The 27,175-nt window shown below is 49.4% G+C and overlaps 3 protein-coding genes and 1 non-coding gene across 6 annotated transcripts in view; 1 reads left to right on the top strand and 3 right to left on the bottom strand.

Annotated features, from left to right (window-relative positions):
* Positions 1-237: 237 nt before the first annotated feature.
* Ltb (lymphotoxin beta) lies at positions 238-1,983 on the bottom strand. 2 transcript variants are annotated; one of them, XM_048348183.1, is made up of 4 exons: positions 1,603-1,983; positions 1,149-1,194; positions 910-987; positions 238-671 (listed from the first exon to the last, which is right to left on the bottom strand). In XM_048348183.1, exons 1-4 carry the CDS (start codon positions 1,762-1,764, stop codon positions 238-240), a joined length of 720 nt encoding a protein of 239 aa, XP_048204140.1. In that variant the 5' UTR covers positions 1,765-1,983. The 2 variants fall into 2 exon arrangements, with proteins under 2 accessions (XP_048204140.1, XP_048204141.1); XM_048348184.1 differs by lacking the exons at positions 238-671; positions 1,149-1,194 and having other exon boundaries at positions 910-981; positions 1,603-1,970.
* Positions 1,984-6,141: 4,158 nt separating this feature from the next.
* Lst1 (leukocyte specific transcript 1) lies at positions 6,142-14,733 on the top strand. 2 transcript variants are annotated; one of them, XM_048348208.1, is made up of 4 exons: positions 6,142-6,748; positions 7,136-7,249; positions 7,521-7,543; positions 14,497-14,733. In XM_048348208.1, exons 1-4 carry the CDS (start codon positions 6,724-6,726, stop codon positions 14,644-14,646), a joined length of 312 nt encoding a protein of 103 aa, XP_048204165.1. In that variant the 5' UTR covers positions 6,142-6,723; the 3' UTR covers positions 14,647-14,733. The 2 variants fall into 2 exon arrangements, with proteins under 2 accessions (XP_048204165.1, XP_048204166.1); XM_048348209.1 differs by lacking the exon at positions 6,142-6,748 and adding an exon at positions 6,797-6,872.
* A 354-nt stretch (positions 14,734-15,087) lies between these two features.
* The window catches only part of Ncr3 (natural cytotoxicity triggering receptor 3), a 22,435-nt gene continuing 10,347 nt past the window's right edge, over positions 15,088-27,175 (bottom strand). The window contains exons 2-4 of the mRNA XM_048348188.1: positions 15,933-16,277; positions 15,707-15,808; positions 15,088-15,570 (exon numbers count right to left, since the gene is read on the bottom strand). Coding sequence (XP_048204145.1) covers positions 15,503-15,570; positions 15,707-15,808; positions 15,933-16,277 — 515 coding nt within the window. The 3' untranslated portion in view covers positions 15,088-15,502. The remainder of the gene's footprint in view (positions 15,571-15,706; positions 15,809-15,932; positions 16,278-27,175) is intronic.
* Positions 24,093-24,194, bottom strand: LOC125354038. Its single transcript, XR_007211427.1, has one exon. It is a non-coding gene; the product is annotated as a small nucleolar RNA U13 (small nucleolar RNA).

Genomic DNA, 27,175 nt, shown 5'->3' with positions numbered 1-27,175 from the left:
TCCCCAGAACAAAGGTTCGCTTCGCACCTCCGCCTCTGCGCTGGCGGCACCAATGCTTTGAGTCTTTATTATTCTCACCAGGTTCCAAAATCAGTTCCAGGACGCATCTCCCCCGAAACGTTTCCCCCCACTGCCACGGAGCCCTAGGTGTCCCGGTCCCCGATCACTGAGCTGATCCCCGCATTCGCCCCACGCAGTCATTCCCCCTCCCCCCCAATCCGGGGAAGCCGGAGGTCATCACCCCACCATCACGGCCCCGAAGAACGTCTTCCCTCGCCGGTAGTCCACCATCTGGGGGTGACTGATGTTGACGTGGACCCGCTCGCCGCCCCGGAGCCGCACCAGGCCGCCGAACCCCACGCTGGTGAACCAGAAGGGCGCGGCGCCCCGGCCGGGGACCACGGTCTCGGCGCTCTCCAGCAGCAGCTCGGGGCTGCCGGGCCCGTAGGCGCCCCCGGTGCGGTACAGGGAGCTGCGCAGCGTGAAGGCGCCGCCCCGCGGGGCTCTGCCGGCCGGCGCCCGGCCCCGGTACCCCACCTGGCAGTAGAGGTAGTACAGGCCGTCCAGCGGCAGCGCCAGCCCCCCGGCGCCCGAGAACCGCGCCCCGCTGCTCAGGAACGCCTCTTCTTTCTCCGCCTCCCAGCCCAGCCCTTGGCCCTTCGCCGGAGCCCCTGCAGGAGAGAGGGGGTAGGGGTTGGGGACTGGCCCGGCGGATCGGGGCCAGGTTCTGCCTGCTCGGGCGAGGATCAGGGTGGGCGCTACAGGTGGCGAAGGGTTGGGAAGCCCAAGGCTGCAGCAGCAGAGCCGAGGGACTCTGGGCGGGGTGGGGGTGGGGGGGGGGAGGGCAGGCGGGCGGAGCTGGCACCTCGGACTGTTGAAACGTCTACTCAGATCTACCAGGATCTTTACCTATGAGGTGGGCAGCCGGAGGTCTGGGGCTGAGATCTGTTTCTGGCTCCTTCTCCGACGCCTCTTGAACCCCTGGAACTGGAGAAGAGTCCACAATTGGGAGCAGAATGGTTTTCCACACATGCACCCTCTGAGAGGGTCGGGGCTTGGGGATGGGTCCCCTGGCTCGTGGAGGATGCAGCGGGGAGCTGGGGATCTGAGAGGCTGGAGAACCGGAGGGGAAAGTGGTCTGCACTTACTCAGTCCTTGCTGGCGCTGTGCCCCCAGGCCTGCCGTCTCCATTACCTGGTTGGGTGGAGCCAAAGTGCCCAGAGTTCAGTTCCAGCGGATGCCAACCCCAGCACAGACCCACCATGGAGCCAAGACCCAGGCCTAGGGTTTACCCCACTCCCCTAGTGCACATCTTCCTAGAAGCGAATGCATAGGTGTCTGGGTGGAAAGGCCGAGGCCTGAGTGTATCTTCGGAAGAGAAGATGAGACAGACAGAAAACCAGGAAGGAGTTTGGAGACATGAAGACACCACAGCCTCACAGGAACATGGAAAGAATCAGCAGAGAGACAGACAAGGCATTTCCACCAAGGACAGCCAACCATCAGAGCCCGCTGCCTATGAGACACCGAAAGACTGCAAGCACAGCCCGAGGTCAGTAAGCACTACCATGTAACTCTCAAGGGTCTGCCAGTGCCACTCACCCGGCTTTCCTGTTCCTGGGGCACCAAGGTCAACATGGCCAGGACAGTGATAGGTACTGCCAGCAGCAGGGTTACCAGGAAAGTGGCTCCTGCTACAGCCAGCAGGAGGCAGCCTCTCCTCTGGAGAGTCTCACCCCGGCTCTGCAGCTCTGAAGCCCCCATCTAGACTGGCCCAGGGCCACAGTCAGGGGGCTTTCATACCCTAGGGGTGGGGCTACCTCCTCCCTGTAGACCCATACACCTGGCTGGGACTTTCCAAACACCCCTGCTCCCCTCACCCAGCTTCCTGTTTACCCAGAGCTGGGTGGGGCAGATGGATGCCCGGGTTCTCCGAACTGGGGAAGGCATTACTATAGAGAGGCTTTCAAAGTAGAGCTGAAGAGGGGCTAGAGATGGGTCAGAGGAAAGGAAGCCTAGGAAGAGATGGTAGCTTGCAAAAAGACCAATTACAAGACTATAATGACAACACAGAAACCCAAAGTGGCTTGCATTCTTTTTGGGGGTGGGGTGAGTTGTGGAGCTTGAACTCAGGTGCTGGGCACTGTCCCTGAGCTTTTTTGCTCAAGGCTAGCACTCTACCGATTTGAGACACAGCTCTACTTCATGCATTGGAGAAAAGAATCTCATGGACTTTTCTGCCTAGGCTGACTCACCACAGATCTCAGCTTCTTGAGTAGCTAGGATTACAGGAGTGAGCCACCAGCACCGGGCTAGCGTGCATTCTTCCACGCCCCAGAATTGGTGTTGGAAGAAAGTCTGCAGACAAGGGCTGAAGTAGGAGGGCAAAAACTGAAGTCTTGAGTGATGTGTCCTTGGAGAGAACATATCCCACTTTGAAGAGATCTCTTCTCATTCTCCTGCTCACCCCACTACCTAGCATCAAGTGGGAATGGCAGAGTTAAGTCAGTCTACATCAATGGCAGCTTCATAAAGGGGGGCACTCCCCCTCACCCTGAGGACGGAAACAAAGCATTACTTCCTTTTCTACAAAGCATAAAAATGAAGCAAAAACAATGAGGCATGCCCCTACCGCAGAAAGCTTCAGTCTAAGATGGGCATTGCACTACACACCTGTAATCTCAGCTGCTCTTAAGGTGGAGGCAGGGGAATCTCAAATTCATGATTAGCCTAGGCATTGGGCACCAGTGGCTCATGTCTGTAATCCTAGCTACTCAGGAGGCCGAGATCTGAGGACTGTGTAAAAGCCAGCCCAAGTAGGAAAGTCCATGAGACTCTTATCTCCAATTAACCACCAGAAAACCGGAAGTGGTGCTCTGGGTCAAAGTGGCAGAGTGCTGACTTTGAGCTGAAGAGCTCAGGGACAGCCTCCAGACCCTGAGTTCAAGCCCCATGACTGACATAATATATATATATATATATGCACACACACACACATTAGCCTAGGCAAGGTTGGGGAGACCTTCCCTCAAAAACTAAAGGGCTAGGAGCAGGACTCAAGGGGTAAAGCATGCCTGTGTCCCCAGGCTCAAATACTATCCCCTCATACTGAAAAGAAAAGAAAGCTTCAATCTAGAAAGTTAGTAAGTTTAGTAAGTTCCTAAGTTTAGTAGGAACTTACTAAAAGTTAAGAATAAATGAAGGAAATGGTGAATGAATGAAATGAATGAATGAGCAAAACAAACAACAAGGACCAAATGAATGGAAGAGGTAGGGAGGAATTCAGGAGGAACAGGACTTCAGGAAAGAAAACCTGGCTGCCAGGAAGGGCAAGGAGAGGTCTCAGAACATTTTCCCCCACTTTTGTTTTTGTGCTGATACTGGGGCTTGAACTCAGGGCCTTTCTCTCTGAGCTTTTTGGCGTAAGGCAGGCACTCTGGCACTTGAGTGACACCTGTACTTCCAGCTTTTTGCTGGTTAGCTGGTTAGTCTCTCAGATTTTTATACCCAGGATGGCTTTGAACCAGGGTCCTCGGATTACAAGCATGAGTCCCTGGCACTGAGCAATCTCCTTTCTTGTTGATCTCTCTGAACCTGAGTAGTAACAACAATAATATAGCAAATAAATAAATAGTACCTAGCTTGTAGCAAACACAGATCTATGTCCTTCATATGTAATTCCTTTAGTCCTCAGGAAAACTTTAAGAAGAAATTGAGGCACAGAGAGATGATGAAATTTGTGGATGGGCTCAGTGGTAATGTTTGGCCAGCATGTCTGAGGCAATAGGTTTGACCTCCCCAAAAAAATCCCTGAGTACTAACTTTGGATTTGTATATTTCACTATATGTAAATTTTGTCTTCTTCAAGCAAAAAAGAAAAGAGAAAAATGAGGAAATAAGTGTTGAACTCAGTATTAAATAAATACTAAACTCGATGATCTAGCATGCTACTCATGAACTCATGAACTCGTTTGCAATCTTGAGAAATTCAAAAATATGGATAGACATGTGATATAGTAGATATAAAAAACATGACTTGTGGAATGGAGGTGGTAGGGTACGATTCTTCCTTTTTTTTTGCCAGTCCTGGGCCTTGGACTCAGGGCCTGAGCACTGTCCCTGGCTTCCTTTTGCTCAAGGCTAGCACTCTGCCACTTGAGCCACAGCGCCACTTCTGGCCGTTTTCTATATATGTGGTGCTAGGGAATCGAACCCAGGGCTTCATGTATACGAGGCAAGCCCTCTTGCCACTAGGCCATATCCCCAGCCCCTTGATTCTTCCTTTTTGAGGGGTAGCTCTGGAGTTTGAAGTAAGGGCATGGGACTTGCTAAACATTTTTTTTCTAGCATTTGAGCCATGCTTCCAGAACTTACATCTTTCTTTTTCCTTGAATCTTAAAATAGTAAAATGTAAAAATTAATAATAAAATAAAAATTTTAAAACCACCAGTAAAATAGTGTGCTATTGTTCTGTAGGGGGAACTTGGAAGATGGGGGAGGAGGGGAGTAGAAGAAAGTTTCCTGAATTCAGAGAACAAAGTTTAAAGTAGCCAGGTAGTGATGTGCACCTATAATTCCAGCAGTCAGGAGGCAGAAGTAACAGGATCTCAAATTCAAGGCCAGTGTGGGCTATGTAAGGAGATTCTATGTGAAAAGAAGAAAAGAAAACACAAACAAAAACCCACAAATACACCAATGCAGGCACACATCTCCTTCTTCTCCCTTACCTCCTCAACTCCCAATCTTTACCCTCCTCAGAACCTAAATGTGCAATCCCCAGAACCCCTCTTCCTCTCCATCCCAGTGCCCCCAAGAGGCCTTCACCCAGATATCTGTCCAGAGGGCCTTGAACCATTGCCCTTAGTTTTGTGCTCAACACAGAATGTTGCCTCTTACAGAACCTTCTCCTGGAGTACCCTCACCTCCTTTGCCATCACTAGATTTTCCCCCACGATCTGTCCTACATCAGCACTGCTCATGGGAATCTAGTCTGCCTGCCTCTGCTGCTCCTGCTTTTCAGCCAGTCAACTACAACCATCCTGCTGGCTATTGTTGCAGAACACCAGGAGTGTGACCCCCAAATCCACCACAGCTCTGTCTGATGTAGGACCCAGAATATGTACACACAGAACACACACACACACACACACACACACACACACACACACACACACACACACACTGACAGTAGACACAAGATAAGGACTTATGGGAACAAGTTAACCAGAGACTGCACCTGGAAGAGGCAGATATTCACTGACTACAGTGGGATGGATGGATGGATGGAGCAGAGGAGGCTGACTAGCTTAGTATACCCAGGAGCCTCAAAGGAATGGCCGCCTTCACAGCCGCACCTCCTCTTCTACATGCTGGGGAGTGTGTGTGTGTGTGTGTGTGTGTGTGTGTGTGTGTGTGTGTACCAGTAGAGGGAGAGAAGTAAAAGCCAGAGGAACAGCAAGAAGGTGAGGTGGCAGCACTTCTTTACACTTAAGTAGCACGGTCTGTTAGGGGAAACCCTGGAGGGGTGCCCACACCGCAGAGTGAGGTGAAGCTAAGATGAAGGGAGGTGGAGTATGGCTTTGGCGATCTGGAGGAATCTTGTATCTTCTGAGGCCTGTTCTCTGAGCCTCTGAGTCTGGACTCTCCAATGAAGTTAAAAATGATCTACTTCTCTTCCCGTAGCTCTCAGCCATCTCAGCCGCTTCCTCTTCTGCCTGGGCTTCTGCTTGCCTCACCCTCCAGCATTTCCTTTCTTTTTTTTCTTTTTCAGTCATGGGGCATGAACTCGAGGCCTAGGTGCTGTCCCTGAGCTTTTCTCAAGGCTAGCACTCTACCATTTTGAGCCACAGTGCTACTTCCAGTTTTCTGGTGGTTAATTGGAGATAAGAGTCTCATGGACTTTCCTGCCTGGGATGACTTTGAACTGCGATCCTCAGATCTTAGCCTCCTGAGTAGCTGGGATTACAGGCGTGAGCCTCTAGCACCCAGCATCCATCATTTCTTTTAACTCAGAAGGTTCTTGGTTTGTAACTACAATCCACATATCTGGCCCTTGGGTGAAGTTTGTGGCCCATTCTTTGCCTTAAACAGGAACCAGTGGTTGAAGAGCAGGAAGTGCTAGAGGGGAAGTTATAAGTCTAGACCCTCCTCCTTGCCCTACTTCTCCATAGAAGCCAAATAAGGTCTTACTCTCCTGGGGTCCAACCACTGGGGACATTGAACATGTTCCTGTCTTTTCCACCAGCCCCTGCCCCTGCCTCTGGCCCTAACTCTTTTCCTTCCAGCATCCTTCTCACCAGCACCTAGAATATTGGGTGTTGAGAGGAACCTCGGGAAACTCTGGTCAGCCTCCTACAGAGGGAAAAAAGAAGGCCTCTGGAACTGGCTAGAACTGACCTTGACCTCCAGCTGTACCATTTCCAGGCTGGCCTTTGTTAAAGCCCAGGCTGGAGTCTCAGGCTCCTCACCTGGGAAAGAAATACTGTCATAGCCTGTGGTGGGAATTAGCAGTGAGGAGCAAATGTGCCCAGCTCAGGACTGGCACCTAGGTGAGGCTTCTCAGCTAGGGGAAGGATTGTAACCTAGGGCCCCCCACATTGCTTCACAGATGAGGAACTTGTAGCACGTGACTAGCTCAGGCCATTGAGCCTAGCAGAAACAGAGGCTAGCTGGTTGAACTCCACGCCAGTTTCCCATTCCTAGACCCGTCTGCGTCAGATTGCAATGTGCAAAGACTGTTGCACAATACGTAAGTAAGGGGTCTCTCGCGCTGCACAAGGGAGAGTGTGGGAGCTCAGGGAGACACAGGGAAAATGGGTGCTGTGTGTGGTTCATAAGAAAGTGATAGGATGTGGGAGGATCCATCAGTGTAGGTAAGAAAGAAACTTCACAGGAGTCCTAGAAAGGGCAGGGATTGTACTAGGAAGCCACAGCGGGGTGACTGGTTTCAGATATGAAATGAGGTAACTGATAAGAGCTATGTACCTCTGATAGGAAGTGAAAAGTTGAGGTCCGTTCCTCTCTTCGATCTCTAAAATGATTAGAGGGGGGAATTGAAACGTCCAGGACCAACTAGGAGTCCGGGAAAGCAAAAGAGAGAAATGGACCTTCTAATCCTGATCCCTCTTCCCCACAGAACAATGCCCCACGTTGATGATGCCTTACCTCTATGGGGGCATAGGGCTGGGCGGGCTCCTACTCCTGCTTGTGGTCATTCTGTCCATCTGCTTATGTCGGCTCCATCGGAGAGGTGAGTCCCCCCTGCCCCCCCCCCTCCACAGTCTGCCTAGCCACATTCTGACTGCTGGGGCAGAAATCACATTGACCCTGACAAGTACTGGGTGGAGGAGGTTGGGAGCAGAATGGGAGAGAGACAGGAATGGGGGGTGGCAGGTTTGGGGCCACAGTTCCCACAGGGTCAACAATGGAAGGCAGTGCCTGCTGGGGAGGTGGGAAGCAATGAGGAGGGTGGGAGGCTCCGGCTCCGGGAGGGCTGTGCTGACCTGCTTCTTCTCTTCCAGTGAGGAGGCTGAAGAGGAGCCAGGTGAGACTGGGGGTGGGAGGGGGGATTGGCATGGAGAGCCTGAGTGGGGGTGGGAGGCAGCTGGGGCCAAGAGAAAAGAGCGTGGGAGAATCAGAGGGGTAGAGAATATGAGGGCAGAAAAGGGGAAATGAGAGAACCAGAACTGGATGCCAGTGGCTCACACCTATAAGCCTAACTATTCAGGAGGCTGAGATCTGAGATCAAAGCCAGCCCAGGCAGGAGAGTCCTTGAGACTCTTATTGCCAATAAACTACTTGAAGAGCCAGAAATGGAGCTATGGCCCCCAGGTCATACAGTGCTAGCCTTGAGCCACATTCCCAGCCCCGAGTGCTAGCCTTGAATAAAAGACGCTTAGGGATACAGATCCAGGCCCTGAGTTCAAGCCTCAGGATAGGCACAAGAGAGAGAATAAGAGAAAAATAGAGGGGCTGGGAATATGGCCTAGTGGCAAGTGTGCTTGCTTCATATACATGAAGCCCTGGGTTTGATTCCCCAGCACCACATATATACAAAAAAGGCCAGAAGTGGCACTGTGGTTCAAGTTGGCAGAGTGCTAGCCTTGAGCAAAAAGAAGCCAGGGACAAGCCCCAGGACTGGCAAAACAAAACAAAACAAAACAAAAAGAGAAAAATAGAGAGAGAAAATGAGACTGGGAAGAGAAACAAGAAGAGTGTTGGGGTTCTGGACACCCCCTTTCTCCCCCCCACGGGGAGAATGGTAACCACAAACTCTATGAAAGAGCACCCAGCCTGGCCCTCCGCCAGCGGAAGGCCAAAGGCGTGCTCACATGGGCAAACGCTAAGTAGAGGACGGGTTGCTGAAGCTTCCCCTCCCCCCAGTCCCCCCCACATGTTACCGAGGGCGGAGGCGAAAGGAAGGCATCAGGGACACGCTGCGGTGGTGAAAAGCGTCTCAAAGACTTTAATATGGAAGGGCACTTATATAGAAGTAATGGCGGGAAAGAAAGGGGGCTGGCCAAAGGGTCAGTCATAGGCTAGGGGTCACGTTCATCAAGTGACATCACGAAACTTCCCTTTGTGGGCGGGACAACCCCATCATGGTGGCACGCACGTGTTCACCTCCCAAGGGGTGGAGGTCAAAAGGTGGGAGGGGCTTCTATTGTCCCAAGGCTGGTGGAAGGGCAGTCTTTCCCAGGCCATAATAATCCCCAACATCTCCCCCTTTTTGTTTTTTTCAATAAGCAGGGGATGCTGTAAACACATGGCATGTGTGGGCATAAGGCAAATGCTGACATAAGATCTGTGGGGCCCCTTCCACAAAACTGGGGTGAGGGGTAGGTAAGGGTCCATCCATCTGGCTATGTCCAGAAGTCAGAATCCTCAGCTGGTTTCTGCCAAGTGCAGGAAGGTGCAGACAGCAGCCCTCTTTTGTTGGTGAGGTAGAAGCTGAAACTGGCATTCCCGGCAGTTCACAGTAGCTGATAACTCAAACATAAGTGATTAGTAAAACATTCTTTTATATAAACATTGAAGCCAAGGTGTTAAACCTTTGCATTTACCTTTTTAAACATTTCTATCATAAAACATTGGGGTTGAGTGTCAATACCCTCAGCTCCTATTTTCTTTCCAACGGGACTCCCCAAGTCTAGCAGCAGGGGGAGAGGAAAGGAAGAAGCATGGTGCAAAATTCCTTTGGTTTCTTTGTGTGACGCTGTAGGCAGTATTGCCACAGCAAAACATTGAGCCATGAGATGCTCAAGAAGGAATCTAGAAAGCAAACAAGGAAAGGAAGCTTGGTTGCTTCCTACCGTAGGCAGTCCTACTTTCCATATTTTCATGGGAGAGCAGAAGTCCAACATGGTCCTCCTTTTCCTGGAGAGAACAAGAAAACATTTCTCCAGAGTGGGTGCTCTGGGTTTAATTTTCCAATCTGGAAAAACACATATACTGTACTCCATCCCACACTGATTCGGGATGATTTAAAATTTCTGGATAATTAACATAAGCATAACTAATCCTTAATTAATCCTAGGGAATCCTTAATTAATCCTGGGAATACCTCCCCCTTTTGTTTTTTAAAATTATGACACCGGCGGCCACCAGGCAGGGAGTATGGATGGAGGTCTCGTCTTCTGTAGCTACTTCCTGCTGTCAAGGGGGCGACGTAAATCAAGGGCCCCTGGTCAGCCTGGCAGTCCGGTGTAGCTGGCAAAAAGTCCCCATCATTACCATGAGTATGGTCACTAGGGCCAGAGAGCGCTATGGTTTTCTCTAGCCCCCCCTGAGTCTTTGGGCATACCCAGAAGTTTCCAAGGCTGGTGCCTCCAGGGTTCAGGCCTGTGTTAGGGTGACGACTGTGAACGGCAAATTCCCCATTGGTGATCTCAGCAAGAGATGTTATTCTGTCAAAAGACACTTTTGAAAAGGTCAGGCAAAGTATCGACGAGTTCTCAGAGCTGGTTGGCATGAATGGCATAGAACACACCCTGGGCATAAGCCAGGAACAGTTCCCTTTTGGAGCATAAACCCAATTGTAAAGTGAACGAGTAAGGAGAAACGACTGAAAGAAGTGGTTAATGATAGAAAACTGGTTTGGCATAGCCAGTCAGAGGCAAAATAAATAAATATATATATACACCTATATACAACTGGCAAAAAAGAAGAAAATGGACAGGAATTATCTCTCTCGATTTCCCGGCTCTGATCCATTTTGAAAGGGTGAAACAAGGCAGCTCCCTTTAGGATAATATGGCACCATTCTCCTCTCACTCCACTCCACCTTTCCGTCTCCTGGACTGGCTAAGTCCCAGGAATTTTAACGTTTGTGGCTGGAATTGCATTTTCCCATCCGCGTTTGAACTCGGGGCCTGAGCACTGTCCATGAGCACTTTCGCTCAAGGCTAGTGCTCTACCACTTGAGTCACGGTGCTGCTTCAGCCTTTTGCTCGCTCTCTGTGGTTGAGCTCTCAATCTGGCTCTTTGCTGTTAACTGGGAGGTGGGATTTTGGAGAGATTTTTTCCTTTTGCCCGGGCTGGCTTTGAACTATCCAGGGAGTCATAGTCCTACAAGCCCTTTTTATTCCCAATTGAGCAACAAGGAAAAAACACAACAGAGATAATCCATTTGTAACCCGTTGAGAACTGACCAAAAACTGCTTGTGAAGGTTTGGCTATAACACTTAGAAAACATGAGATTTACATGCCATCAACTTGAATCACGCCATTGAATCCCACTGGCAAGTGAAAGAGAACACAGATAAATGACAACCAAGGGCAAAGGGTTAAAGCATTGTAGAATCCTCAGTCTCGGAAGTGGCTGCGTCCCTCATCCCCATTTGGCAAGTTCCATGCCATGCGATGGGGAACTCAAGGCAAGGCTGTAGTGGCTTCTCTTGCTCACATCTTGCTCTGGGTTGCCTGCAAAATTTCTATATAGATTGGTTAGGGTGTTCAAAATTTTTTCAGCACTTCTGGCTCTGGTATATCGATGCCCTTCTGGTTTAAGCAGGGTGAAAAGACTTTCTTAATCACAAAATTCAAAGACTTTCTTAATCCCAAAATTTTACCTGGCTAGCTGTGACCACTAACATAACTATGGTGATTTAACCTGGAGTAACTGTTAAGATGGAACTATTCACATCCTACTCAAGGCTCATAAATCATTCGAGCAGCTTCCAATGGGAGAGAGAGCAAAGAATCATTAGTAGTGAAACAAGGCAGTTTGGGAACAGAATGTGGTGGCATCTTCCTATATCCAGGAGCTGCGACCGTCCATGCGGCTAGAACATCTGTCCACCTGTATCCTATAAAGCAGTATATTAATCCTGGGTCAGGAAAGTTGAGGTTAATAGTCACATTTGTATGAAGCAATCTCAATTTCTTGATCTTGAGAGTTTATGAGAACACAGGAGAGAAAATGGGAAGGTAAAATCTTAATTTATGCCAAAGAGTTGTTAAGGCTACATGCACACTTAACTTTTAACACACTGAGTATAAAATAACATGCTGATTTTATACCATTGTGCTTTTACTACATGCTGCATATTTGAACCTTATGGAAACACACTGAATATAAAATAACATACTGGTGTACTTTTACCACATGTTGTATATTTGAACCTTATGGAAATTTTTTTATAGGCACCTTTATCTCCATCGAACACCGGGATGGAAACCTATTGTTATGCTTTTAAACCTTACCAACATCCACACGCGCGCGCGCACACACACACATACAAAAATACCTGAGCGCTCTTTAAAATTGCTTTGATTGGCCATTTAAATTTTCTGGAATTCCAGCGGCAAATGATATTAATTTGCCCATAATAGAACCACGTGGTTGAATAAAAAAACAAAAAGGGGCTGGGGATATAGCCTAGTGGCAAGAGTGCCTGCCTCGGATACACGAGGCCCTAGGTTCGATTCCCCAGCACCACATATACAGAAAACGGCCAGAAGCGGCGCTGTGGCTCAAGTGGCAGAGTGCTAGCCTTGAGCGGGAAGAAGCCAGGGACAGTGCTCAGGCCCTGAGTCCAAGGCCCACGACTGGCCAAAAAAAAAAAAAAAAAAAAAAAAAAAAAACAAAAGGGAAACCTGTTAATTACACACTCCCAACATGACAATTTTTAAATCACAGTGGACAAGCAAACCCTTTTATCCATCTAGAAAAACTCCAGTTGATTTTATATCTTTGAACTGGTAAACATGGAAGTTCAATCAAATTACCTATTGCTGTATCAAAACTCTTTGTTTTCCTTTTAATATTCCATTTTGGTTTATAACTTGACTTTCCTGGCTCCGACCCCGTCTGCAGCTGTAAGTCTGACAGAGAGAAAACGTGCAGGCAAGCACAGCGGGGTGCTTGCCTCTCTCAGCTGCAGCACAATCGGCCAGCCCAGGCGAGTCTGGCACGCCCCTCACCTGGGGGGAATGGGTGGGGCCCCGCCTCCAATATGGCGTGCCCCATTGTGCTCCACGTGTGTGTTAAGTCAGAGAAATCAGGATTCAACCAACTCACCCGAATTTCTGAGCTTAACGACCATCGGCGGGCATAAAGCAGTTTGCCGGGCTGCAGCAGGTCCAGCCACTCCGGGGCTGCTGCCGCCGCTGCTGCCGCCCACGCACCCCAACTGGGACACCGTCCCATGGTCTAAACTGCACGCCACGCCTTTTAATCCATCCGCGGGCTGGGGCCGCACTGGCTCCAGCCCAGCCATTGTAAATACAAGCCTGGCCAAAGCAGCAGCCATCCCCAACGCTCTGCCGCCGCCATGCCACAGCTTCCCACATGGCGGAACCGCGCTTTCGCCACGCCGTGCTCGGCCCGCCACACTCGGCTGCCCAAATGATACTGCAAAAGACGCCTGGTGCCGCCCGGGGCCACGAGAGCCCCAGCCCACGCACCTCGCAAACCCGGGGTGGCGCGGAGCACAGTGTACTCAGCTCAGCCCGCGCAAGCCAAACCGCTCCGGCGCTCGGCCACCCACTGCTTCTCAAGCGCCACTGCGGGTGCCGGGACCGCCGTCTGGCCCAGGGCGCGCAGAGCAGAACTAACCGACCCCAGCCCGGGGTCGCATTCCTCTTGCTCCGGCCCCACTGCTCCACTGACATGCTTCCGCGGGAAGCGCGCCCCGCTCCCTCCGCCGCCTGGCGCCAAATCGCCACGGCGGGGCAACTCTCTGGCGCCGCGTCCCGCGAGCCTGTGTCTCCATGCTTCTGCCCCGTCTGGATGGGCAGGACCCTCCTCTAAAACCCTACTTAGCAATCTGTGGGGATACTGTACCCCGAGCTTCTCGGCCGTACAATTCGGTCCCCGTTCGGGCGCCATTTATGTTGGGGTTCTGGACACCCCCTTTCTCCCCCCCACGGGGAGAATGGTAACCACAAACTCTATGAAAGAGCACCCAGCCTGGCCCTCCGCCAGCGGAAGGCCAAAGGCGTGCTCACATGGGCAAACGCTAAGTAGAGGACGGGTTGCTGAAGCTTCCCCTCCCCCCAGGCCCCCCACATGTTACCGAGGGCGGAGGCGAAAGGAAGGCATCAGGGACACGCTGCGGTGGTGAAAAGCGTCTCAAAGACTTTAATATGGAAGGGCACTTATATAGAAGTAATGGCGGGAAAGAAAGGGGGCTGGCCAAAGGGTCAGTCATAGGCTAGGGGTCACGTTCATCAAGTGACATCACGAAACTTCCCTTTGTGGGCGGGACAACCCCATCATGGTGGCACGCACGTGTTCACCTCCCAAGGGGTGGAGGTCAAAAGGTGGGAGGGGCTTCTATTGTCCCAAGGCTGGTGGAAGGGCAGTCTTTCCCAGGCCATAATAATCCCCAACAAAGAGGAAAATGAGAGAGACAAAGGTAAGAAAGGAGAGAGAGAAAAAAATGAGTCAATAACAAAGCCTGGCATTGTGGTTCACACTTGTAATCCTAGCTACTCAGGAGGCTGAGATCCGAGAATCACAGTTCAAAGCCAGCCTGAGCAAATAAATCTGAGAGACTTATCTCCAATTAAGCAGCAAAAAGCTGGAAGTGGATATGTGGCTCAAGTAGTAGAGCAGCAGAGGAGCCAAGCAAGAACGCAAGACCCAAAATTCAAGCTCCAGTACTGTCACACAAAAAAGAATAAAACAGAGGCAGAGAATATAAGAGAGAAACAGGAGAAAAAGTAAGAGAGAGAATGAGAGTGCGAAGGGGAGAAAAATCAGAGAATGAGACATGCAAAGAGAAATAGCAGTAAGAAAAAAGAATGGGAACTTAGACCAACAATGAATACAGAAACACAGAAGGGAGGGCGGGAGGAAGAAACACACATAGCTAGAGATGGGGGTGGAGGAGTAGAAGACAGAGATGGACAGATGGACAGACAAACAAGGTTCGGAAGAGAGAGAGAAAAGGAGCATGGGGCAACAATGAGGAGGAGAGGCAGAAGCTAAGGACAGAACTCAGGGAGACTGCCACTCTTACACTCTTCTATCATCTATTTCTGCCTGGCCAGGCCCAACTCCCAGAGACAGAGCTCCACTATGCATCTCTGCATAAGCTGCCAGTGGCCAGCAGTGACCTTGTGAATGGAGAAGGGGAAGGAATAAAGGAGGATTCTTGTACCAGCGACTATGCCTGCATTGCCAAGAGCAAATCCACCTGAGCACTCCCTTCCCGCTCACCTCCCTCACCCAGGCAGGTGATCAAGGTCATCCCGTGGTTTAGTAGTAAAGACTGTGATTACACCATTTCTGTGTCTCAGGTTTCTGGGTCCACCTCAAGCCAGCATTTGAAACGAGCGCCATCGAAAAGGAAGCGGCTCACCCTCCCACTCACTCCTGGGTTGGTGACTTATTGGGTGAAGAAAGGTGTTTAGGGACCTGCCCCAAGCTCCTTTAAGTCCAGAAAACAGTCTTTTTTTTTTTTTTTTTTTTTTTTTTGTCGACCATGGGGCTTGAACTCAGGACCTGGGCACTGTCCGTGAGTAAAAAGAACTCAAGACTAGCACGCTACCACTTTGAGCCACAGCATCACTTTGTTTTTGAGTGGTTCATTGGAGATAAAAGTCTCATGGACTTCCCTGCCGGGGCTGGCTTTGAACTGTGACCCTCAAATCTCAGCCTTCTGAAATAGCTAGGATTATAGGCATGAGCCACTGGTGCCGAGCTCAGAAAACAATTTGTAAGCCTGGCCGGAAGGGACACTTAACAAGTGGGAATGATCAGCTTTGGTAATCTCCATTTCTCAGCAGCAGCAGCAGCCTCAGCAGCCTCTGCTCTGGGCCTAGGAGAGGGTACCCTGAACTCTAGGGTGGTGGCTGAAATCACTGATGGCATGATTGCCAGAAACATCTCTTCTTTGACATTTCTAGGTTTGATCCAGTGGGTGAAACAACCAGGGAAACCAGAGATAGGTATAGTAGGAATCTGGAGATGGAGAAGAAAAACGCATGAGGTGGACCAAGAGAAGAGTGGTGAGGAAGGGAAGGGTGTGTTGCGTTCTCATGAAGCGGTTTGGGATTACTGGTGTCTGGAATCAGTCCGCACAGGCTGCCCCAGGACTTGGTGTGTTCCCATGTGCCGGTGCCCTGGTGGGAAAGATGACAGCGGCCACTCAGTGCCACAGCCCAGAAGCAGTCTCTTCCCTGGTGTCCGGCACTCCCTCCTCCAGCTCTCACTGTTCTGCTCATCTCTTCCACCATGGCCCCTGGCCCCATTACTCACCTTTGCCCTGGTAATAGCAGGTGCTGCCCATGGCCACGGAAAGAAAGCTGAGGACATAGAATCCAGCCCGAAGGAGGAGCACTGTGCTGCTCTGGGGAGGTCCTGCATGTGGGTGGAATCAGGGGAAAGGGTTCAGGAAGTTAGGATAGGAGGAATCCTTGACCTCCAGGGACACCTGAGTCTTGGGATCTATCATGGAGGACCCCCCGCCCCCCCATGGCCTCACCCTTCTTCACCAGCAGCCGCGTCCCGTTCCCGGTCCCGACACCCTGACCCAGCATCTCCACCCTGCACACGTAGACACCAGCATCATCTCCTCGAGTGGCCCAGATGTGCAGCTCAGCCTGGTGGTCATAGAGGAATCGGGAAGAGGACAGCGGGGCCAGACGACCTCTGAACTCTGGGGTCACATTGCTCACCTCCTTCCCAGGAGCCACCTTGTCTCGGTACCATGTAACAGCGCCAATGGCCCGTTTCCCTTGACTGGCATTGAAGGAGCAGGGCAGGAGGGCAGTAGTGCCCTCTTGGGTGTGAATCTCAGGAGGCTGGAACACCCAGAGAACACAGGATCCTGGAGCCAAAGAGAAGACCCAGAAAAATGGCAGGTGTAAAAGAGTCCCACTGTCCTTCCTCATGCTGTGCATCCAACAAGCACTTTGGCTATCTCATTAAGCCTTTTCCTCTTTTACCAGCTTAGTTTCTTCACATTGTTTATTTTATTTTATTTTATTGCCAGTCCTGGGCCTTGGACTCAGGGCCTGAGCACTGTCCCTGGCTTCTTTTTTTTTTTTGCTCAAGGCTAGCACTCTGCCACTTGAGCCACAGCGCCACTTCTGGCCGTTTTCTATATATGTGGTGCTGGGGAATCGAACCCAGGGCTTCATGTATACGAGTCAAGTACTCTTGCCACTAGGCCATATTCCCAGCCTCTTCACATTGTTTATTAAATCCCTTTTCAAATTCTTCCCCAGACCAACTCTCACATCCTCTCCCATCCTTCTCCAGTTCCTTACAGGAGCAACTTGTCTTATTGAAATGTATCCCACCAGAGTGTAAATGAAGCTCATTAATGAATGTGGCTGCCTAGTTAACTAATAAGATTATACCATTCCAGTTATTACTTAAGTACTAATGACGTTCTAGAGTAAATCATCTTTGCTCCCCTGTTTTTGGTCAAAGCATTAATTAAATCTCTAGTTAAAGACAGCTGTAGTTGGTTGAGATTGCTATGAAATTTGTCTATATTGATAAATCAATGCTCTTTGGGTAGATTTTTGGGGTTTGGATTTTTTGTGTGTGCCAGTCCTGGGGCTTGAACTCAGGGCCTGGGTGCTGTCCCTGAGCTTTTGTACTCAAGGCTAGCACTTGAGCCATAGTTCTGCTTCCAGCTTTTCTGGTGGTTAATTGGACATAAGAGTCTTACTGACTTTTCTCCTGAGTAACTAGGAAAATAGGCATGAGCCACTAGTACCCAGTTAGCCTTTTTTTTTTTTTTTTTTTGCCAGTCCTAGGGCTTGAATTCAGGGCCTGAGTGCTGGCCCTAGCCTCTTTTTAATCAAGGCTAGCACTCTACCACTTGAGCCACAGCGCCTACGTCTGGCTTTTTCTGTGTATGTGGTGCTGAGGAATTGAACCCAGGCCTTCATGCATGCTAGGCAGTACTCTACCACTAAGCTACATTCCCAGCCCTCCCTTTCCCCCCACCCTTAGCCTTTTCTTTTTTTTTTTTTTTTTTTTTTGGCCAGTCCTGGGCCTTGGACTCAGGGCCTGAGCACTGTCCCTGGCTTCTTCCCGCTAGCACTCTGCCACTTGAGCCACAGCGCCGCTTCTGGCCGTTTTCTGTATATGTGGGGAATCGAACCTAGGGCCTCGTGTATCCGAGGCAGGCACTCTTGCCACTAGGCTATATCCCCAGCCCCTTAGCCTTTTCTTAAAGGTCCTTTCAGGCTGTAGGATGAAAAGTTCACAATGACCCTTGCAGGAAGTGAGACACCTGCAGGGTCTGGGACTTGAGGAAGTCCTCAGACATCAGCTTTGTGGAGACGGAAGCCTCATTACTTTTTCCCTCAGATCACAATATTCAGCCTCCATCCCACCTGTGACCCCTGGGACACCTAAGTCTTGCCTCACTCACCCCCATGCCTCCCAACTCCACACCCATCAGGGTCCTGCGCAAATACCCGGTCACCTGAATGGACCACGGTAAAGATGAGCCACAGCATCCAGGCCATGTCGGAGGGTGCTCCAGGTGTGAGGGGAACCTCAGCAGCGAGGTCTAGGTGGACGAGGAATAACCAGTGACTTGTGCCCAGGCCTTTGGTCACCTGCTGGGAGTAGGGAAGTCCCCAGGACAATCAGGACTCCCATATCACTTGCCACGGACCACAGCTGCCGGGGATTTTGGGTAACAAAGGCATGGCTCCCCAGTAGGTGGTTGCTGCTGCTGGAGATGCTTGGGACTCTCCGAGGGGGCAGCTTGTGGGCAAGTTGCCCGGGTGCAAGGGGCTTAGATAGCTGGTTACACAAGGGTGGGTAGGCGTTTGAGACCAGGATGTGGTTTGCTTCACCTTCCGAGGTTCAAGAAGACCAGCCTTTTGCCTAGAATAAGCCTCTTGGGCCCAAAGCTAACTGCCTTCCTCTCCTCATGCTCAAACCATGCCCAGGCCCACGGCCCTCATTCCTTCCTTCCTCTGAGGCCCTCTTCCTCCTCCTCCAGGACCAGCTGTATGTAGGATTTCTATAAATGAGGGGATTAGGTGAAGCAAGCTGGTTGGTGGGGAATAGGGGTGAGGGGAAGGGATTACCAGGGACTTTGCCTGGAAGCTGCACTGGGTGGCCCTGTTTTACTCTAACAGTGTTGACTTGGATAGTTGGGCTGAGGATTGAGCACTACTGATGGAGAAGTATGGATTCATTCATGTTCAGATCTCCACAAAAGGAATACAGGTCTTTTACAAGGGCTGAGCTACTCATTGATTACTGCATTTATTAGAAACCTACAATATGCCCATTGTGTGAAACATATTTTGCAGACACAAATGGAAGGTATATCAAGTTATACAAAACTCCACGTTTCTATAGGAATTAGTACACAAGTATGCCACACACCCGGGCATGTGTATTATACAGCTACAGGAGATAATATTGCAGCCAGAATTTTATTGTTAAAGCTCACAGAGTTCATAAGCTTTGTAGATTCGAATGGTGATTTTCAACACTGTGAAGTTTAAAATGTGTACTGTGAAATATTTCTAGTTACTTAATCTCAATAACATGTACATATAGTGTGTGTGTGTGTGTGTGTGTGTGTGTGTGTGTGTCTGGTATTAGAGCCTTGCACTCTTCTTTTTTGTCAGTCATGGAGCTTGAACTCAGGCCCTGGATGCGGTCCCTGAGCTCTTCAGCTCAACTACTTTGAGCCACAGGACTTCTGTTTTTCTGATAGTTAATTGAAGTCTCATGGACTTTTTCTCATGGACTGGCTTTGAACCATGATCCTCAGATCTCAGCCTCCTGAGTAGCTAGGATTATAGATGTGAGCCACAGGCACCCAGTGGCCTTGCATTCTTGCTTAGCTTCTTTTGCACAAGGCTGGCACTCTACCACTTGAGCTACACTTCCACTTCCAGCTTTTTGTTTATTTGTTGTGTTTTTGTTGCCAGTCCTGGGGCATGGACTCAGGGCCAGAGCACTGTCCCTGGCTTCTTTTTGCTCAAGGCTAGCACTCTACCACTTGAGCCACAGCGCCACTTCTGGCTTTTATCTATATATGTGGTGCTGAGGAATTGAACCCAGAGCTTCATGTATACGAGGCGAGCACTCTACCATTAGGCCATATCCCCAGCCCCGTACTTCATTTTTTGTTGCTTAATTGGAATAAGATTTTCTTCCTGGGTTGGCTTTGAACCTTGATTCTCAGGTCCTAGACTCCTGAATAGGCTATAGGCATGAGATACTGTCTCCTTCCCTCTACCACCTCTAGCCACAGAGCCATTTCTGGTTTTCTGGCAGTTAATTGTATGTTTGTTTGTTTAACTGTATGTGTTTTGTGTGTGTGTGTGTGTGTGTGTGTGTGTGTGTGTGTGTGTGTGTGTGTGTGTGTTTGTTTTGTTTTTTTTTGCCAGTCCTAGAGCTACCACTTGAGCCACAGTGCCACTTCTGGCCTTTTCTATATATGTGGTGCTGAGGAATTGAACCCAGGGCTTCATGTATACCAGGCAAGAACTCTTGCCACTAGGCCATATTCCCAACCCCTGTTTAACTGTATTTTTGTGTGTGTCTTTTCTTTGGGTACTGGGGGTCGAACCCAAGAGGTCACACTTGCTAGGTAAGTGCTTTGCCACCGAGCTACAACCCAGCCCTCTGGTGGCTTATTGTAGATAAGACACTCATAGTTTCCTGCCAGAGCTGCCTTTGAACTGTGATCCTAAGATTTCAGCTTCTTGAGTAGCTAGGATGACAAGCATGAGCCATCGGTGCTCAGCTCCCATCTCCTTTTAAATTAATACACATTTTGTTCTCTGTTTCTAGCTGTTTGGGAATTAAATTCATAGATTGTCCATTTCCCACCTACCCATGCAGTGACTGGGAATTGTCTTTCTGAGAACTAGTAATCTCAGGATTAAGAAAACTGGCCTTAGCTGGTGCTGGTGGCTCATGTCTGTAATTATAGTTAGTTGGGAGGCTGATATTTGAGGCGGGGCAGTAAAGTTCATGAGATGCTTTTCTCCAATTAACCATGTAAAAGTCAAAAGTGGAGGTGTGGCTCAAATGGTAAAGCACTAGCCCTGAGCAAAAAAACTAAGGGACAGCATTCAGGCTCTAAGTTTAAGCCTTAGTACTGACATATGGCACACACACACACACACACACACACACACACACACACACACACAAATGCTGGCTTGGAATGAGGCTGGGTTCAAATGCCATCTCCCTCACAAATTAGTCGCATGAGTTTTAGTTTTAGTTTTTGTCCGTCCTGGGGCTTAAATTCGTGCCCTGGGCACTTTACTTGAGCTTTTCTGCTCAAGCGTAGCACTCTACCATTTTGAGCCACAGTTCTACTTCCATTTTTTTTTTTTGTGGTTAATTGTAGATAAGACACTCACAGTCTTTCCTGCCTGGGCTAGCTTCAAATCATGATCCTCAGATCTCCGCCTCCTAGGATTAGGCATGAGCCACCAGTGCCCAGCTATCAGATGATCTTGAACGAATTGTTTAAACTTTTCTCAGCCTCTTGGACAACCATAACATGCCTTACAGGAGGAGGAGGAGGGACTCAGTCCACTGCCCTGCAGTGGAGGGTGTGCGACAAGGATGCCTTGCCGATGTAATGCTGCCCCCTGGTGGCCACAGAGCATGGGGTCTTGAGGCACCCTTGGCTTCTCCAGCTTCTACTTCCTGCCTTACTTTGCCTTCCCAACCATCCCCAACCCAAAGAGTCAAAGTGGAGAAAACTATCTCCAGCCTGGGGAAGGAAAAGCCCACGAGACTCTTATCTCTTACCACCAAAAAGCCAGAAGTGGAACTGTGGCACAAATGGTAGAGGGACACTACCCAGACCCTGAGTTTAAGTCCCAGCAGAAAGTGTGAAAGAAGGAAAGACACAAAGGGAGGGAGGAAGGGAGAGAGGACAGAAGGTCTGAAGGAAGGAAGGGAGGAAGGAAGGAAGGAAGGGAGGAAGGAAGGAAGGAAGGAAGGAAAAAAGGAAGGAAGGAAGGGAGGGAGGAAGGGAGGGAGGGAGGGAGGAAGGGAGGGAGGGAGGGAGGGTTTTGAAGTAGATATGCACTGAATTTGTTTTTGTTTGTTTGTTTTGCCAGTCCTAGCCCTTGAACTCTAGGCCCAGGCTATGTCCCTAAACTCCTTTTGCTTAAGACTAGCACTGTATCATTTGAGCTACTTCCATTACTTCTGGCTTTTTCTGTGATTAATTTGAGATAAGAAGCTCTTGGAGGGCTGGGAATGTGGCCTAGTGGTAGAATGCTTGCCTTGCAAACATGAAGCCCTGGGTTCTATTCCTCAGCACCACATATATAAAAAAAGCCTAAAGTGGTGCTATGGCTCAAATGGTAAGAGTGCTAGCTAGCCTTGAGCAAAGAGTGCTAGCTAGCCTTGAGCAAAAAGAAGCCAAGGGACAGTGCTTAGGCCCTGAGTCCAAGCCCCAGGACTCTTACTTTCCTGTTTTGGTTGGTCTTAAACCACAATCCTTAGATCTCAGCCTCCTGACTAGCTAGGATTACAGCCATGAGCTACCAGTGCCCAGCTACTGATTTTTTTTTTTTTTTTTTTTGCCAGTCCTAGGGCTTGAACTCAGGGCTCAAACACTGTCCCTGGCTTCATTTTGCTCAAGGCTCGAACTCTGCCAACTTGTGCCACAGCACCACTTCTGGCTTTTTCTATATATGTGGTGTTGAGGAATCGAACCCAGGGCTTCATGTATGCGAGGCAAGCACTCTTGCCACTAGGCCACATTCCCAGCCCCCGATTTTTTGTTTTTAATGAGCCAGCTGTGGACTGGCTGGAGTGTTGTCAGGTGAGCTGTGTGTGTTTCTGCTGGCCAAGTCTTTCTGGGTTTGACTGCTAATAAACGGCTTCCAGGTTATACTTTCGGTATCTGACAGAGCTTCTCTGAGGTTCAGAACACCTGACCCCACTACTTCAGTCTCACCTTATGGTTAGTGTCTATGGTCCCTCATATACATGTAGAGCCACAGCTGGCTCTCATCGTATTTTGTGTGTGGGAGGAAGGAGAATCCTGGGGCTTGAATTCAGGGCCAGGACACTGTCCCTGAGATTTTGTACTCAAGGCTAGTGGTCTACCATTTGAACCAGAGCTCTACTTCCAACTTTTTTTGTGTCAGTCCTGGGGTTTGAACTCAGAGCCTGGGCGCTGTCCCTGTGCCTCTTTGTGCTCAAGGCTAGTGCTCTACCACTTGAGCCATAGTGCCCCTTCTGACTTTTTTCAGAGTAGTTTTTAGAGTCTTGTGGACTTTCCTGCCCGAGCTGGCTTTTAACCACAATCCTCACATCTCAGCCTCCTGTGTTACTAGGATTACAGGCATGAGCCACTGGCACCTAGCATACTTTCAGCTTTTTTTTTTTTTTTTTGGCCAATCCTGGGGCTTGGACTCAGGGCCTGAGCACTGTCCCTGGCTTCTTTTTGCTCAAGGCTAGCACTTTGCCACTTGAGCCACAGCACCGCTTCTGGCCGTTTTCTGTATATGTGGTGCTGGGGAATTGAACCCAGGTCCTCATGTATACGAGGCAAGCACTCTTGCCACTAGGCCATATCCCCAGCCCCACTTTCAGCTTTTTTTGTAGTTAAGAGGTAAGAGTCCCACAGACTTTCTTGCTCAATCTGGCTTTGAACCATGATGCTCAGATCTCAGACTCCTAGCTAGAATTATAGGCAAGAGCCACTGGCACCTAGCTTTGGCTTTTTGGTAGTTAACTGGAAATAAAAGTTTCATGGAAATTCTTACCAGGCTGGCTTTGAACTTTGATTCTCAATAGTCAGCCTACAAGTGTGAGCCACTAGTACCCAACTATTTTTATTATGAATAAATCTAATGTGAACATTCCTTTGTACATTGGCAAATGTCTGTTAAATACCCTAACTTGAGCTGTCAACTCAACCATCATCTGGCTATAGATGACTCACATTCTGGATCCTGTCACCATTGAAGCCCTCAGGGCTGAGCCCCCCACCTACCCCTCCCCCACTCCTGTACCCAACACACATTCTATCACACCATCCTCCTGGATGTTTTTATATATTCATTCAACAAACCTGGAGCAAATTCCGTAGGCTTACCTTATCCTAGGCAATCCTAGCATAGCCAGAGTTATTTCCTCCCTTTCATTTCACTTTTCTTTCTTTTTTGTCAATCATGGGGCTTGAACTCAGTTCCTGGGCATTGTCCCTGAGTTTTGTGGGGGTTTTTTGCTCAAGGCTAGCACTCTACCACTTGAGCCACAGTGCCACTTCTGGCTTTTTCTGTTTATGTGGTACTGAGGAATCGAACCCAGGGCTTCATGCATGCTAGACAAGCATTCTACCACTAAGCCACATTCCCAACTCCTCTCTCTCTCTCCGCCCCCCCCCTTTCCTCCCTCCTCCCCCTTCCTTTCTGCTGGTACTGGGGGTTGAACTCAGGTCCTTGAACTGTTCCTTAGCTTTCTTGCTCAAGGCCAGTGCTCTACTACTAAGCCACAGGCGCTACTTCCTTTGCTAGTTAATTGGAGAAAAGAGTCTCTTGGACTTGTCTGTTCTGGCTTTGAACAATGATCCTCAGATCTCAGCCTCCTAAGTTGCTAGGATTGCAGGCATGAGCCACTGGCACCCAGCTCTGTTTCCCCCTTTTTTTCTTCCTTTTACTTTTTTCATCAGATAGGCAATAGTCCGACATAGAAACAGTTTGAGGGCAGCATATCTCACATAATGGAGTGTAAACCCAGTCTTCATGCTGTTGAACCACAAAAGGATTCAGAGTCACACTTTTTTCTCCAGTTTATTGCATGAATTAAAAAATGGATCTTGGGCTGGGGATATGGTCTAGAGGCAAAGAGTGCTTGCCTCATATACATGAAGCCCTGGGTTCAATTCCCCAGCACCACATATACAGAAAACAGCCAGAGGTGGCGCTGTGGCTCTGCTAGCCTTGAGCAAAAAGAAAGCCAGGGACAGTGCTCAGGCCTTGAGTCCAAGCCCCAGGACTGGCAAAAAAAAAAGGTCTCCAATGGTTACATTACATGAACTGTGAGGTTTTTAAACTTGTGACAGGGACCAAGAGGGAAATTGTACTCATTGACAGGAAATCTTCACTTAAGCTTCTGTAAGCCACAAGAACTTAAATCCTCTGAACTCCAGCAGAACCCCCTTAGCCAGTGTACCCTCAACCTAGGGCCTCGTGTATCCGAGGCAGGCACTCTTGCCGCTAGGCCATATCCCCAGCCCCCCTCTTTTTATCTTAATCATCAATGATGCCATGGGCCACTAGCAAGCTCTTCTTACCATTTCTCTATGGAATTTTTTTTCCTTCCGGTACTGGGGCTTGAACTCAGGACTTGGGCAATGTCACTTTGCTTCCTCCCCCCTTCCCCCAAAGCATTCTACCACTTCTTTTATGGTGGTGAATTGGAGATAAGAATCTCACAGGTGAACCACCTGAGCTTAGCTAACTTTTTTTTTTGCCACTCCTGGGGCTTGGACTCTGGGCCTGAGCACTGTCCCTGGCTTCTTTTTGCTCAAGGCTAGCACTCTGCCACTTGAGCCACAGCGCCACTTCTGGCCATTTTCTATATATATGGTGCTGGGGAATTGAACCCAGGGCTTCATGTATAGGAGGCAAGCACTCTTGCCACTAGGCCATATTCCCAGCCCCTTAGCTAACTTTTTTTTAAATTTAAATGAGATCCGCCCCCTCCCCCAGGTTATTATACTGAATCTTCAGGATAGCTTTCCAGGTTTACAAATCCAAGTCTCTCCTCCTGTGTTATAATTGGTCATTTCCCTCCAATCTGTCACCTTTGCGTAGCTGCTATTTCCTCTGGCTTCTGAACCTCTCCAGACTTCTCTGCCTCACAGGGGGCCCCAGGATTGCTCTCGCTCACCTATTGGAGCTGATACAGTTTCTGAGATCTGCTTCTTCTGGGCCCCTCTGGAGATGTCCGCTCTGCTTGTAGCCTTTCTTTTTGTCCCCACAGTGAGGCCTTTCCTCTCAGGAATAAAGAGGTATTTGTCATCTATACACTGTGTCCCTCTCTCCAGGCGCGTCTCTGGGGCTCTGCTGGGGACTGCCTGCTCAGCTTGGAAATTAGTCACACACACACACAATTTAGATTCTGTAGGCTTTCTGTGTCTCCTCGACTTAGTGAAAATGTACTGTGTATGTGTGTGTTTCCATTCTCCTCCTTACTCTAGCTGGTTTCTAGGAGACAAGGGGAAGGTTTAGAAATAAGCTGCTGTCACATTCCTCCCAAAACCCTATGTGGAGCCTTTTTGGGTAAGAAAAGGCTTCTGGCAGTGGTGGTTCAGGCTTGCTATAAGGCTAAACCCTGAAGGCTCCAACCCCTGACTTGTTTTCCTGCCTCAGAGATAGCTGCCTGACCTCCTGAGACCCAGCAGCTACTGCAGAAAGCAGGATGCCCGTGTGTTCATTTACAATAAGAAGTAATACTGTGAAGATCCAGGTCATCTCAACCCCTCACCCCCTCGCATGTGTATACACAGAGAGAGAGAGAGAGAGAGAGAGAGAGAGAGAGAGAGAGAGAGAGAGAGAGAAAGAGAGAGAGAGAGAGAGAGAGAGAGAATATTACAAACCAGGGTTCCCAGAGGAAAGCATCATAGATTAGACAGAGGATAGGGGGCTATAGGGGAACTGTGGGAGGACATTACTACCCAGGCCCACAGGGATCAGGAGAAAGGGCAATTACAGCACGGATTCTTACTCATTTTATGTCACACATCACTTTAGCCTTCGAGTACAGCATAAAACATAACAAAATCAACCCACTGTATTGAATTCCTTTATTTTATTTTGCTGGTTCTAGGACTGGAACTCTAAGCTTGGGCACTGTCCCTAAGTTCCTATTTTGCTCAAGGCTAGTGCTCTCCCACTTAAGACATGATGCCATTTCTGGCTTTTTCTGTGATTAATTGGAGATAAGAGTCTCACAGACTTTTCTGCCTGGGCTGACTTCGAACCGTGATCCTCAGATTTCAGCCTCCTGAGTAGCTACGGTTATAGGTATGAGCCACTAGCACCTGGCTGGTTTTGTGCTGTTGTTTTGTTTTTGCCAGTTGTGGGGCTTGAACTCAGGGCCTGAGCAGTCTCTGAGCTTCTTTTGCTCAAAGCTACCACGGTACCACTTGAGAAACAGCATTACTTCTGGCTTTTTCTGTTTATGTGGTACTGAGGAATGGAACCCAGGGCTGCATGCATGCTAGGCAAGCACTCTACCATGAAGCCACATTCCCAGCCCTGTTCTTTTGGGTTTTAAGACAGTCTTACTTGATAGCTCAGGCTAGCCTTGAACCTGTGGTTTTTCTACTTGAGTCTCCAGAGTGCAGAGATTGTAAGCATGGGTCACCAAACCCGCTTTGAATTAAGAACCTTTAACCTGTGAACTGGTCTTTGACAAACAACACATGAGTATAAGCTTTGTAAAGGATGTATTTGTCCCCCCCAACCCCCCATTCCTGAAGACTATTTCCTGGGCTACTGAAATCTGGGTGAAGATAAACAGGGAAATGCTTGACGCTAGTGGGGGTTCAGGCCACTCTGAGGTGACCTTGTGAGACCAGTCATTAGAAGGAAAGCCCCAACCCTATGCTGTCCCTCCCACTATCTCCCTGCCAGGCCCCAGAATGCCCTCTGATGTGGTCTCTACAGGGTAGTCTCCCGGGGGCAGAGAGAGAGTAGGAGAGATAAAAACAGAATGGCAAGGGGACGGCCAGCACAGAAA

This window comes from Perognathus longimembris, chromosome 6 (assembly GCF_023159225.1).
Source record: "Perognathus longimembris pacificus isolate PPM17 chromosome 6, ASM2315922v1, whole genome shotgun sequence".
In the NCBI taxonomy this organism is placed as follows: Eukaryota; Metazoa; Chordata; class Mammalia; order Rodentia; family Heteromyidae; genus Perognathus; species Perognathus longimembris.
The sequence above is the reverse complement of the archived record's forward strand: the minus strand, read 5'-3'. Positions and strand labels throughout refer to the sequence as shown.

Bases quoted from the DNA above. Each gene is read 5' to 3' on its own strand.
- Lst1 (XM_048348208.1), top strand. From the start codon at position 6,724: ATGTGCAAAGACTGTTGCACAATAC. The intron at 6,749-7,135 runs GTAAGTAAGGGG...TCTTCCCCACAG, and splicing joins CAAAGACTGTTGCACAATAC to AACAATGCCCCACGTTGATG. The intron at 7,544-14,496 runs GTGAGACTGGGG...CTGCCTGGCCAG, and splicing joins GGAGGCTGAAGAGGAGCCAG to GCCCAACTCCCAGAGACAGA.
- Ltb (XM_048348183.1), bottom strand. From the start codon at position 1,764: ATGGGGGCTTCAGAGCTGCAGAGCCGGGGTGAGACTCTCCAGAGGAGA. The intron at 1,195-1,602 runs GTGAGTGGCACT...CCACCCAACCAG, and splicing joins CCCAGGAACAGGAAAGCCGG to GTAATGGAGACGGCAGGCCT. The intron at 988-1,148 runs GTAAGTGCAGAC...ACTCTTCTCCAG, and splicing joins ACAGCGCCAGCAAGGACTGA to TTCCAGGGGTTCAAGAGGCG.